General features: G+C 39.5%; 1 protein-coding gene across 5 annotated transcripts in view; it reads right to left on the bottom strand.

Annotated features, from left to right (window-relative positions):
• Positions 1 to 12,933, bottom strand: part of LOC102219765 (phosphatidylinositol-binding clathrin assembly protein-like) — a 100,783-nt gene that overhangs the window by 12,254 nt on the left and 75,596 nt on the right. For 4 of the 5 annotated variants that reach the window (XM_023346175.1, XM_023346176.1, XM_023346178.1 and 1 more), the window contains 5 exons: positions 11,744 to 11,844; positions 9,782 to 9,892; positions 2,293 to 2,433; positions 2,056 to 2,086; positions 1,757 to 1,889 (listed from right to left, as the gene is read on the bottom strand). In XM_023346175.1, the coding sequence (XP_023201943.1) occupies positions 1,757 to 1,889; positions 2,056 to 2,086; positions 2,293 to 2,433; positions 9,782 to 9,892; positions 11,744 to 11,844 (517 nt within the window). The remainder of the gene's footprint in view (positions 1 to 1,756; positions 1,890 to 2,055; positions 2,087 to 2,292; positions 2,434 to 9,781; positions 9,893 to 11,743; positions 11,845 to 12,933) is intronic. The other variant, XM_023346179.1, reaches the window with a different exon arrangement.

Below are 12,933 nucleotides of genomic sequence, written 5' to 3'. Positions count from 1 at the left end.
GATGTCTGCAAGTTCCTGAAAGCACCGTGCGTTAACCCGGTTCCTTTAAGTTCGAATTAAGCAAATTCTGGAAGAGAAAAATCGGCAACACTTTGGAAGATTAGAGCTAAATTAGACTGTTAGAGTCACAAGCCGTTTTTTTCCCCCTTCTGTCAAACCACAGAGAGCGAAGCTAAACAGCAGCTGGCTGCAGGCCCAGAAACACCATTTCTCACATCATCGTGTAAAACAGAAAAAAAAAATATTGTCTAGAGGAGAGACAAAGACCAATAAAGACAAGAGTACAAAATGGAAATTTGTGAACTTTAGCTCTGTCGGTGTTCCTCGTGTTTCACCAACTAAAATTTAAGACTTTTTAAGTTCATTACAACTGAAATTTAAGACTGGTGCTTGATCTCCGTGTTTAAAATCCACTAAACCTCCCATTTCAGAGTGTGTTTCACACCAAATGCTGCGTCTAGATCAGCGCTAGTGGCAGCGCCGACTGTTTCTGGGGAGCTTTGGCCCCACCACATCAAAACTGAGACATTTCTGGGGTTTGTTTGTGACTCTTGGCAGCAGCTTTGTGCTCGTCACACTGCGTATGGCTCTCTACAGCCTTAACACCCAAAGTGCCAAACTTTTGTTGCACAGAACACGCATACAGTTTAGATTGGGCCAGAAGAATTCAACTCAACCAGGCCTGAGCCCGATCCAACCCGACTGATTCATTTTAATTATAGGCCTGAGCCTGACGGAAACCGGGCATTTTATTTTATTTATGATTTTACTGCTTTTGTTTTTAAACTGTAAAGTGTAACTTTTGCCATTTTTAGCTGTTTAATGTCTTCCAGCTCCATCTTGTCTCTAGTTGTAACGTCATGGTGAGTCATGTGCAAATCTTCTGGGATGTGTGATCGATGGGAGCGGAGCCGCATGTGTGCGCAATATGCAGATTAACGTCCGTGCCCTACTTACTGTCTTTATTACCTCAACAGATTTCCTCTATTTCAACTATAATAAGTAGTATAATAAGTAATAACTTCATATTTTGCATTCACGTTGAGTTTTCTCTGGGCTGTATTCAAATTCAAACAACTAATTGTCCCCGAAGTGTAATTTTGAGGCACATCAGTAGTACAAATAGACAAAAAAAAGTGATGGCTCAGACGACAAAGTTTATAAAATTCATAATGTTAATAAATATAAGTAGGTAATAAAAATGCAGTGTGATTTGTGACTCATTTGATTTATTTATGGCCCAACTTTCAGGTCAGATTCGGGCCATAAATCTAAACTCTAAATACACGTAGCACTGCACGGGTTGGCAAAAGAAGTGAGCCAGTGGCAGAGATCAACATCGTCCAGCCATCTAGCAATAAATCTGCACGTATCCACTGCAGACGCAAAAAAGCTATCAAGTTAGCTAGGGTACATTAGCAGCTAGTTAGTGGCATGTCTGGCCGCAACTCAAACTTGTACCTAACAGAAAAGTCCTGGAAGGAAGAAAACCCAACTGCACGGAATATAAGAGGTTAAATAATCCTGCCACAACTAAATTTAAAACTTGTGATCAATGTATTTAAGGATAACTTCCATTTTATTAGCAAATTTAAGACATTTTAGGGCCTTAATTATAGACACAGTAAGACTTTTAAAGATTGCGCAAACTGAATAATCGTGAGCAGGATTACTGCAGCCTTCGAGAACTTGCAAACACCTCGACAGCTCTCTCAGATAAACTGTCCACAGTGTCACATGTGCTCAGGTTCCTCACCACATGTGGCACAGGCATGGGCTGTGGAGCCATGGGCGCGGGGCTCCACTGCGTGGTCGACATGGTCTTATTTTGCCAGTTTTGGCCACCGGTTAGCTTCTTCTCACCAGCCTGGTTCCACTGCATCTCTGGCCTGTTGAAGAACAAGCAGAACACCACAATAAGTCTGCTGGGAGTGTTTTTTTTTCATGCACATGTTAAATACTAATTTGAGCACTTCTTTTGCCAGAGTGCAAACACGTGAGAAAGCAAATGTAGTACGGAACTGCGTTAATCTTTCAAAAACAAAAAAAACTTACTTCTTGGCACCGGTTCCACCAAACTGCAGATCTGAGCAGGAAGAAGAAACAGAGAACATAAAGAAAAGAAAATCTTCTGGACTTGTGTTCAACAGGAACCGCAGTACAGCCAGCGCCTGGCAATTATTCAAGGCCCGGTGTTGCGTTGGTAAAGTTATGTAACTGTTCCATCTGCTGCGCAGCTATTCCGACTCGTTTTCTCTCTTTGTTAACAAGTTTGTGTGTGTCAGCACTCACTGCCCACAAGGTTGGCCAGAGAGGAGTCGAGGTCATTGGCTAGCAGCTTTCCTCCAGGATGGATGGCCATTTGAGGAGGAGGAGGTGGTGCGGTGTGCGCGGTGACTGTGGGCTTTAACAGGTCTCCGAGAGCATCGAAACCTGCACAAGAAATCAATTTTGTTCATGTAGATGAGCTGGGGATGGTGGGGGGGAGGAATAGGAAAGAAAAAGTGCTTTTTACATCTGAAAGGCTTCAAACAACCTTGTAAAGAGATGAATAATGTGTGGAAGCTTCACAAGATACCCAGAGACAGATGAAAAGAGAGAAAAGCAAGAGCAGAGATGTTTGTAGTTTTTATTTTCTGTGAGGAAATGGGCTTCTCTGTTTGCCGAACAGCAGCAGTGCAGCTACAGCTTAGAAAGTGAAATAAAGCCCTGAAGGACTGTCGAACTTTGGGTTTGTGAAACATATCAGGCAGTAAGTTGTTTATTCGAGCATCCAAAGCATAAAGGACATGGTTCTGAACTGCCGGGCTGCTTTTAAGTGAGCTCCAGAGGCTAAGCAGCCTGATAAACGACATCAGAAACCGAGCAATTCAATAGCCAGAAATATTTTAGATTACAAGTAACATTTCTAAACTCTGAACAATCCTGTGCTTTATTGTATTGGAAGAGGTCACACGTCCCGCCTCACTGTGCAGTACAATGGCGCTAAATATGACTCTATGGCAAGCTGATCTACTTTTAAACTATGTGTACTGCAGATAATGTACTTCCCAGAAATTCAAAAGAACATTCTAAACATGTCGCTCTTATCTAGAGGAAAAATCATGATACACACACATTTCTCAAAATAAGTTATCAGGACATATTTAACAATGTATGAAGTGTGTGGTAGCTGCATGATTTGCATAGAGAGAGAGAGAGTGAGTCAATTTAGTGTTGCTAAAATGTCAGCACCACAGCTCCAGTAGGACAACGTTCCTTGAGTCACATTCATCTTAAAAACTTGTTTTACCATTGTTTTTTTAAATGCCTAAATTCTACATTTATTTAACTACAAGCAAATAATATCAAGTTGGAGACATAACCTAAGCTAAAGCACAATTATTCTGCATTGTTAACATTTGGGGCATCTGTGCTCATCTCTTAGTTCTAGGAGTCATTTCCACCACTTAAAATGTCAGTGGGACCTTTAACCTAGCTAAAATTGAATACATTATCCTAAAAGCATAACATGGAATAGCTCTGACTGAAAGAACTGATAATATTAAGTCCTAACTCATTTTTAACTGTAAAAGTAGATTAGTCCTGAGTTAATATTAACTAATATGTTCAAGCAACTATTCTGGCTAAACTAGCTTATGTAAATTGAGCATGTTAGCTTGTATGTTCACACTGAAACTCATAGTACTTCTGACTATCAGATAAAAAACAAATTGAATGCGCTGAACTCTGTGACCTACACAGTTGTGTAAAGTCAGAGCTTCCTGGACTTATTACTATTCTAGATATGACAATGAAAGCAGACTAATTTAAAGATATGTTCAGCTGACATTAGTATGTTCTGACTTATATTCTACCAACAAATATCTGTAATTCAGTTGCTATAATTCCCTATTATAGCAATGTTAGCTAAAATTTTACAGCACCTTCAAGCCAATATCTTAGCTAACCCTATGTTATTCTGGCTGTAAGCTAGCTAATGTGTTAGCCAAACTGATTCACAGGATTTTGGCCATATATTAGCCACCGCATTCAAGCAACTAAGTTAGCCAAACAAACATCATTTGTATATTCTGCATATTACACAGCTATTTAGCTATGCTAGCTCATATTTACCAATATCTTTAAGCTAACCCTATGTTATTCTCTTTGTATGCTAGCTAATATCTCAGCCATTCTTACTCAGGGAATTTTGGCTAATATTACCCAATGTGTTAAAGCTACTGAGAGAACCAATCCAATGTAGAGCAGTTTTAAGAAAAACATTGCAGGGTGAACACTATTTGGGAGAAGAAGGAGAAATAGAAGTAAACAGTAAAGCTGAAATCCCAGAAATTCAAGAAATCTGAGGAAAATTGTATGAGTGACATTTAATCTTCCTCTGGGATTAATAAAATATTTTTGAATTGAATTACTCAGAAAATTCTACTAAGTCGTCTCTTGCTATAAACCTTAATCTTGTGAGCAGAAATGAGAATGAACATTTCTACATTTCTTCAGTATTCCTGTCATGTAGCGGCCTCTAATCCCTGACTTGGTAGATTGCATTCATCCAGGTTACCGATTTACATGATCCTAGCTGTCATATTCACTCTACGACTCTGAACAGTGATTAGTTTTGAATGAATATGAGTGTGCCTGGTTGAAAGCATGTGAAATAGCATTGTTTGCTTCCCCCCCCCCTCCAGTGTCCATTGCCTATACGTGAAAATGACAGAGTAATTTCCTGTATTGGTGTGCATGTGAGTTTAGGAGCCAGCAGTAAAAACTCCCGTGTTGGCACTCATTCAGCTAATGGTTGTTACTATTTGCTGGTAGAAAAACCTGGAGGTGTGACTGCTAGTGTGCATGTGTGTATTGGATGCAAAAAAAAAGGTGTTTGCGACAGGTTAAAAAATAAATAAATATATGTGTATACAAAAGTTTGCACTATTGGTTTAATTCCAAATACAAAGTTTTTTTTTTAAAATACCAGGGGAGTTGAACAAAGCAGAAAACTAATATTTACTGCTTATAAATGGACAATGTCTTCTCGAAGGGGAGGAAATCACAGACAGGCAACTGATGGTGGGAGAGGAAAAAAAAAGAGGGAGGAATAATATTTAGTTAGGAAGCGGTGTGCAGGCCTGACAGCGCTGCTGACACAAGAGATTCAAAAAACACTTTCACTGCTGGCTTAGCAAGATGAGAAAACGAGGGAGGTGGGGCAGCGTAGAGTAGGAAGAAAAATTAAAAATGGCAAGATGAAATTCAGAGATGAAGCAAAAACAAAAAAAAAAAAAGAAGAAGTTGAGGAACAACACGAGGAGGGGTGGAGGGCGAGTCAGGCACAAGAAATGAAATCACCCTTTTCCCTCCTGAGTTTAATTGCCATTCCATTGTCGGCATTGCAACAAATGGCTGCTCTCCCCCCACTTCTTGATGTTCCTTCAACCGCGGTGTCAGTGAAGGTTTCTGAATTACAGAGCCTTTCTATTGAGACGGGAAGAAAATTGTGGCTTTAGTCGATCACACACACAGACGAAGGTAAGCTGGATGAAAAATGGGTGGAAGGGGAAGAGAAGCGTCGTATTGAACTGGGAGGATGAATGTTATCGGTGTTGGCTTAGATGCTTTGGAGTCGGATTGACTGTCAATATGGGTTAAAGATCAAAGGAGAGGAAGGAGGCAAATCTCCTCCAATAGCTCATCTGAAAAGCACTTGGTTGCTAACCGATGTAAACTCAAGTTTAATAAGGCGACAACGTCTAAAACTCAGCACAAACAATGGGCACTCAACGGTATCTACTGTTGCAGATGTAATTGATGGATATCATGGCCACCTGTTGGAGTGAAAACAGAGCTGAAACATTTAAAATCCTCATTTTTATTAATTCGCAGTGAAATCTACTCAGACATGAGATTCACTCCCCATAATTTACTGACAGTGACTCTCCAGTCTCTTTGGTTAGAGCTGCTTTCTCCAGGCAAGAGGCAAAAATCTTTCACAGTGGTTCAAAATTTTCCTTTTCTTTTTCCTGAGTGGCACCATCTTCTCTACGTGGTTAAAACAGATCTTATCAGACTTACTTAAAAGTCTAAACATTCACCGTCTTTTGGGAAGTAGCCCAAATTAAGAGTGATAAAAAATCTCCCAATTATCGTTTTATACGGAGGGGGGAATGGTTAGCCTTTTTCTTCATTCATTCTCAATGGAGAACCAAAATGGCTTTTTAAAAGAAAATAGTTTCCTCCAGATTTCTGGAGTAGTGGATCTCTGCAGCTCCTCCACGGTTAGCATGGTTTCTTCCCTGATCCATGCTGTCCTTTACTTTAAGCCCAGGAGTTTAGGTAAATGGTCAATTCGATAAACGGTTTCAAACCAATGTGTTTGTGTACTTTTCTTTCTACCTTACTGTTATACAGTATCTTGTGTTGATCTAATTGTCAAAATCCCAACAAAATGCACTAAAGTTTGTCACTGTAAGGTAATAAAGTCAGATGTACGGAGTATGGATATTTCTGAAAGGCCATATTGAGGCTCTCCCTGCTCTTTATTGTTTGTTACCATCTACTGCCGAACTAAACAGTTAATCCAGTGCGTCCACAAAGTAAACGCAGCGTTTCACTTCTTTCCGCATTTTGTTTTTGTTCCAATTTTTTTTTCCAAATTGTGTTAAATTAATATCTTTCCACAAAATGAGGGACATTATATAGACAGGTGACCCAAATCAAGTCCAATCAACTGCATTTACCACAAGCTGACTCCATTTAAGATGTTGAAGCATTTCAAGGACAATCAGTGGAAACAGGCTGAAAAAAGCTGGGAATACTTCTGTTCATGTGATTTTTTTTATTATTTTATAAATGAGCATAAAACTTTATCCCAAATTATCCTAATTGGGGATTTATGTGTAGAATGTTGATGAAAGAAGTGAAGCGCTCTGACACTTTCACACGTTTATTCTTGGAAAAATTCTGTTAATTCTCCAAAAATATTTATTTACGTTTACTCCAACGTTGCCAAACCTAAACTGTATTGTAGATATTGTAGCGAAGCATCCAATGTAGCCCTAATCATGCTTTTTTTTTTTTTTTTAAATAGAAGTAGCAACAGGGAGTTTATTTAATACAAAAGAGAAGTGGTGCTTTTCTTCTTTTCCTATTCATCTGAGTGAGGAAATTCAATTCTGTGTGACAAACTTTATTAGCTCTCCTCTGTCCAGATGGCCATGATTACTCCACACAAAAGCGAGTCGAGTGCAAAAGTACTTTTTGAAACGAGCTCCAAGATTAGTTTTCTGGTGACTTCCTTCAGCTTTGGTGGGTTTTAGTTCCACATTAAAAAAAGAAGAAGAGTTAAAACCTAAAAATCAGACACTGCTGATAAATACAGAAGAAACAATTATGAGGATGAGATGGGAAACAAAACAAAAAAAAAGGCAGGACTTTTTTTTTAATTAAAATTAATGAAATCTACAAATTTGAATAGAGAAGCTGGCGCCTCATTTATTAACCAATCAGAAAGAACGAAAACAAAAAAATTGCAGCAGTTAACTAGGGAATATTAAAAAGAAAAACCGCTGCAGCAAAACGTGCAAAGGAGGAGGGGGAGAAAAAAAAGGATTTCTTTATTTTAAAAGCGAGGAGTCGGAGGGGAAGCAGATGGACCCGAGTTGCCTGGGTGATTCTTGCCTTGTGATGTGTGATGAGGAGACGGCGAGGCGAAGACGAAACGAAAGGAGGCAGAGACACGAGGAAGAGGAGGAGGAAGGTGGCAATGGTGTGAATGACAACAAAACACAACAGATGAGAAGAAGCAGGCAGACGGAGGAGAGGGAAACGATGGAGGACGTGTGAATGGACACATTTACAAACATACAGACACGTCGGCGTGCGTGTGTGTGTGTGTGCATGCAAACATCAGTGCACATGTGGAGCAGCTGGAGACAGAGTGATTTTTGGGAGATGTGGTCGGTTTGCCCAGATGGTTTATTGGTCGTTTCAACACAAGCTTTATTAGTAGAAAAGAATCCCTCCAAACAGAACCAGTCTGGACGGAAAAGCTTCCAATTGTTGGGTCTAAACACAAGGTGAAAGGAGGCGGAAAAAATCAAAAAATGACATAGAAGATGCTTTTTTAAAGAAAGATTTTTATCCAAATTCCTCTCCAACATTTCTATTTCATAAAAATATATAACGTTTTTCAAGTTAGTTGAGAAATTTCATAAATTATCAGTAGAAATTTCCACATGGGGGCTGTGACAGATGGGCGCTGCTGTTGTGAAAAACTGCTCAATAACAAGAAGACAGGAAATAAGTTCATCTCTGAAATGGCAGCAAGAGTGAAACTTTACTTGCACTGCCTTGCAAATGTGTTTCTCGAGCATTTCTCGAGCACAAAACTCAATGTATTTTATCAAGATTTTAAGCACTGGAGCAACACAAGGCGGTTTGTAATTTTATTGTGAAAGGACAAAGATACATGGTTTGGTTCCAAAGTTGTGGTTTCACCAACTCGAATTTAGGACTTTTTAAGACCATTATGAAAGAAATGTAAGAGCTGTGTTGCATAGAAATTTACGGATATTTTTAAAATATTTTACTATTCTCTCTACAACCTTAACCCCAGATTGCCTTTTATGCACAGAGTGCACCTATCCTTGAGTGGGTTGGCAGTAGAAGTGAGTCAATGGCGAAGACAAACGTTGATAGACACAATAAACCTAGCTAGATAGCTAGTTAGCAATGGTTTACTAGCTGGTAGCGTGACTCAAACTTTTGACTGACAGTAAAGTCCCTCAAGAAAAAAAATTATCTACATAGAATATGTATGCCAGGACAGAATATTAGACCTTTGGTTAACTTATTTAAGGTCACCTTACATTTTTAAAGAACAACTTTAAGACATTTCAAGGACTTCATTTTAGATACACGAATTAAAGACTTTTTTAGGATGCACAGACACCCTGCAAAGTTGTCCAACAAAATACAGTTTCACCTTCAAGTCTTTCAGGTTTTTTCTCTACCAGATTTTCATACAAAGACCAAAATGTTTGTCAAATTAGTGGAACGTGTCCTGGAAAGCCAATGTTTAAGGCTCAACTAGATCTAGGTCTGGAGTTTGACTGGATTGTCTACAACACATGACTATGGAAACGATTGGTTCAGGTTGATGTACGGTATTAGCTTCCCTTCCCTGATGTTCACTCCACTGCACAGTTATGCTCTACTTTGTGGTGGCATGTTACGCAACATCCACACAAACTGAAGTCGTAGTTAGTGTATGTGATGAAATTCAAAGAAGTTTCAAAAGCACAACAAAAACACTGCGTGGAAGTTGATCCTCACCTGTGAAGAGGGAAAACGGTTAAACAAAGTTACACAATGGTCACAAAGTGACCTAATCTGAAGGTTTAACAGTTGAAAATATAATGCAGGGTGTCCATTTTAAAGAGCTCAAAGACAGATTGATTACATCAGTTGCCGAGAGAATAAAATAAAGTAAGCCAGAAGGAGGAAATGTAAGACAGATTCCACTGAATTTGAAGTTTGCAGATACCAAGACCTTGTGGTTTCCGTCTCTGTGAAAGAGGTCATTATTAGATAACAACAACAAAAAAAAACCACAACATGAAGCAGAGTTAGAAAGCAAAAAAACCAAAGCCAATCCCTAGAGCAGACACAGATTGCTGAAACTAATCAGAAGGTTAGTCCAGAGCTCTGGAGCGCTGCCATCAAAGCCAAAGGGTTTTAGTCACTTCCCTGTCCGGACAGTCGGACAGAGCGAGGGGCTGTTTACCGGCTGCAGGTTGTGGGCCGTTGTTACTGGGTGTGGCCTTATTCCCGAACACGGCATCGAAATCTACACTCATGGCCGGGGTGGTCTGCTGCAGCGCCTGGCTCTCCAGTCCTGAGGAATGCAGTTAAATACGACTGAGTAAGGCTGTCCTGGACCAGCTTTATCCCACAAACTTTCACTAAGGACGCTGTGGGAGACGCAACCAGGACGAGTTTTATAGGGAAACAATGTTGTGGCTACGCTGTGGGGAGGATTCCCAAACCTCCTGCTAATCTAATCCCGTTAGATTTAGGAACCTGGACGCCGCTCTTCCACTGTCGTCGCTTTGAAATTTAGGATTCTGTGCAGGCTGCCGAAGGTTTCAAAGCAAAGCCTGTTCATGAGGAAATCTATTGATGCACCCGAGAGTGTGTTCACTGTGGGGAGAAATGTCATTATCTGAACAGAACGCTGCACAACAACAAAAAAGATATTTGTGAGTCTCCCAGGGAAAGAATAAAACTCTTATTGAGCAGCACCGTCTGACATTTTCTTTTGTGTGTAAAAACTCTTATTTTAATGTCGTTGCACCAACAAACTGGGTTCAGTCTCAGGATTCTTTAAACTTCTGGAAGATTTATTATGAATTCTGAATTTATGATTCTGAAAATAATGGATGGATAGATGGACGAAAAGACGAATGGATGATAGCCGTGAATGAATTTTGCTGGACGATGTGATAATATTGCTCTTTTGAGGCAATTTTCAAGTAATATAATGGCTAAGGCATAATAATAACAAGGCACATTCTCAAAGATGAGTAAACTTTTAACAAAGGAGATGGAAGACATTTTAAATATTCAAAATAAATGAACAAAATAAAAACAACAGAAACAAGAAATAAAACAGATCATGAAATCTCTGTAAACACAATTATCCTTTAAAATAATTAATATTTGAGACCAAAGCACCAGACTGAAAACTATTACTACCCAGTTTTTGGTAGAAAGAGAAAAACGATAAAAGACGCAAATTAAAATGATTGAGCTCGTTTTAATTTATCATGCGATTAATTGATTAATTGATTATTGCGACAGACCTGTGGAGGCATAAAAAATACAGATAGACAAAAGGATGAACATATAAATGAACAAAAACTAGGTAGGTGGATGGAAAAAAAGAGATTCATGAATGGACAGATAAACTGATGGACGGATGCAACACAAGACGGATGGCATAAATATTGGTCAGTGGATGGAAATGGTGATATTCTCTCCTCTTATTGCCTTATTCCATGTGTTTTTAGGGAAAGAAACATTTCTAATCAAATCCCAGATGGTGTAGGAACCCTGTGATCAATAAACCACCAATAAAATGTTTAGAGGAGATAATGTTGGGTCCTGTTGGATGACCAAACAGCTGACAGCAAAACAATATAACAATGCAGCTCCTGCACATTTTAACAAATCAGTCCATTTACTGGAACTGATCCCCTGAGCAGCCGTTTGATTAAATAGCGCTCTCTGTTGTATCGTTGTAGAGAAAAACAAGAGTGGACTGGAAGCTGTGAAGTCAGACCCACCGACGACGACGACGGCTGTCGCTTACAAGCAACTCAGGCTTTTGAAATCTGGCCGAGCGAATTTACCAAACGGCTCCGGCGGTAATCCTGTGACACAAAGCCTTTAATACTCCACACCGCCAGAGCTTCCAGATGCATCACTGTGCTACACTCTGATTCAAGATGGCTGATAGCGAGCTGAAAATGTCAGCTCAGAATCATGCAAGGCACAGCTAATATACGCCCGGGTTTCAGCGGAAAACGACACGACAACCACGATTGGTTCTTCGCGCCATTTTGAAGTGTGGAACCACAATCGCAGGAGTTATTATTACAAAGCCAAGCGTGCTTATTTATAGGGAAACAGTCGAATCTTTTTGTCTTGGGGTGCCGATAAATACGGAAGGGAGATGAAAGCTTACCTCCCCAGGCACTGTTGGCGTTGGAGATGGAAGGAGTGCTCTGCACGGCGGGGATGAAGGCCGGCTGAAGATCAAACAGGTCGCTGTTCAGGTTGGGGACGCTGAGGAGCAAACCGGAGGGGGAGGGAGAGGCGAGGAAGTGAGAAAGGGAAAGGACAGAAAAAAAATAAATCAAAATATCAACCACAAAAAAAAAAAAAAAAAAAACCCCGCGTGGACAAATAAAAGGAGACAGAGAGTATTAATATTTAATCAACTGAGCATAAATAGCTAAAGTCGCCACTAAAAATGTTCGTTTGTCACAGATCAAGATTAATCCCCGCTCTCTGCAGGGCTATAAAATCTTCCCCCCGAGCAATAAAGCAGTTAGCGGCAGTAAATTCACAGTGTGTAAATTCTGCTCCGATTATTAAATTCAAATACTTTATCCATTTCCTGGGAAGGAGTCGGGGAAAGATTTCTGGGCTTCAGAACGAAAACTGACATGCAAGCAGACGAGATCTCATCTCAGGGTTCGGAGTTTTGCTGATCAACACTCTGAACAGTGAAGACAGCTTTCAGGATTTTTATTTAAAACATCGTATGAAGAACATTTTCCTCTCTTGACAAACTCTTGCTAAATAATGACATCCCGACCTCAATTGTGCCAGTTCAAACGCATCTTAAAGTTAACTACAGGACAATATCAAACCGCAAAAAGTTAGTTTGATGTGGTGATTCAGTTCAAAAAGGAAAAAAATCCTATTTTTATGTATAGATAGTGATACATTTCTATTCATTTATAAATGTTTACTGCTTAAGACACCAGTTGCCTGCAGAGTGCTCTTTCAAACATCCTGATGGAAAGCTAAGTGGAAGGAAAACGTCTGGCAGATACAGGTGGATCAAATTTCATTTAATTTCATTTTACTTTTTATTTCATTCACTTAATATGAATATAAACTTATAAAGTCTGCCCCCTATTCATGTAAATTTTAGCTATTCAACTCAAAAGACTATTACAGGCATATTTCAAATACAAAACAAAACAAGAAATGTAATTTAAGTAAAAGAAAACCTGACCAAGTACGGAGTCCAATGACTGAACGGAACAGTACATAGACATACTGTAGTGAAAGTCGGTTTTTGTTAGTTGTGCAGAATACTGTAACTTTGTAAAAAACTGAATGTTGAGCTTCCTGTAAGCCACA

This window comes from Xiphophorus maculatus, chromosome 14 (assembly GCF_002775205.1).
Source record: "Xiphophorus maculatus strain JP 163 A chromosome 14, X_maculatus-5.0-male, whole genome shotgun sequence".
Classification (NCBI taxonomy): Eukaryota; Metazoa; Chordata; class Actinopteri; order Cyprinodontiformes; family Poeciliidae; genus Xiphophorus; species Xiphophorus maculatus.
This window is presented reverse-complemented; position numbering and strand designations above follow the sequence as displayed.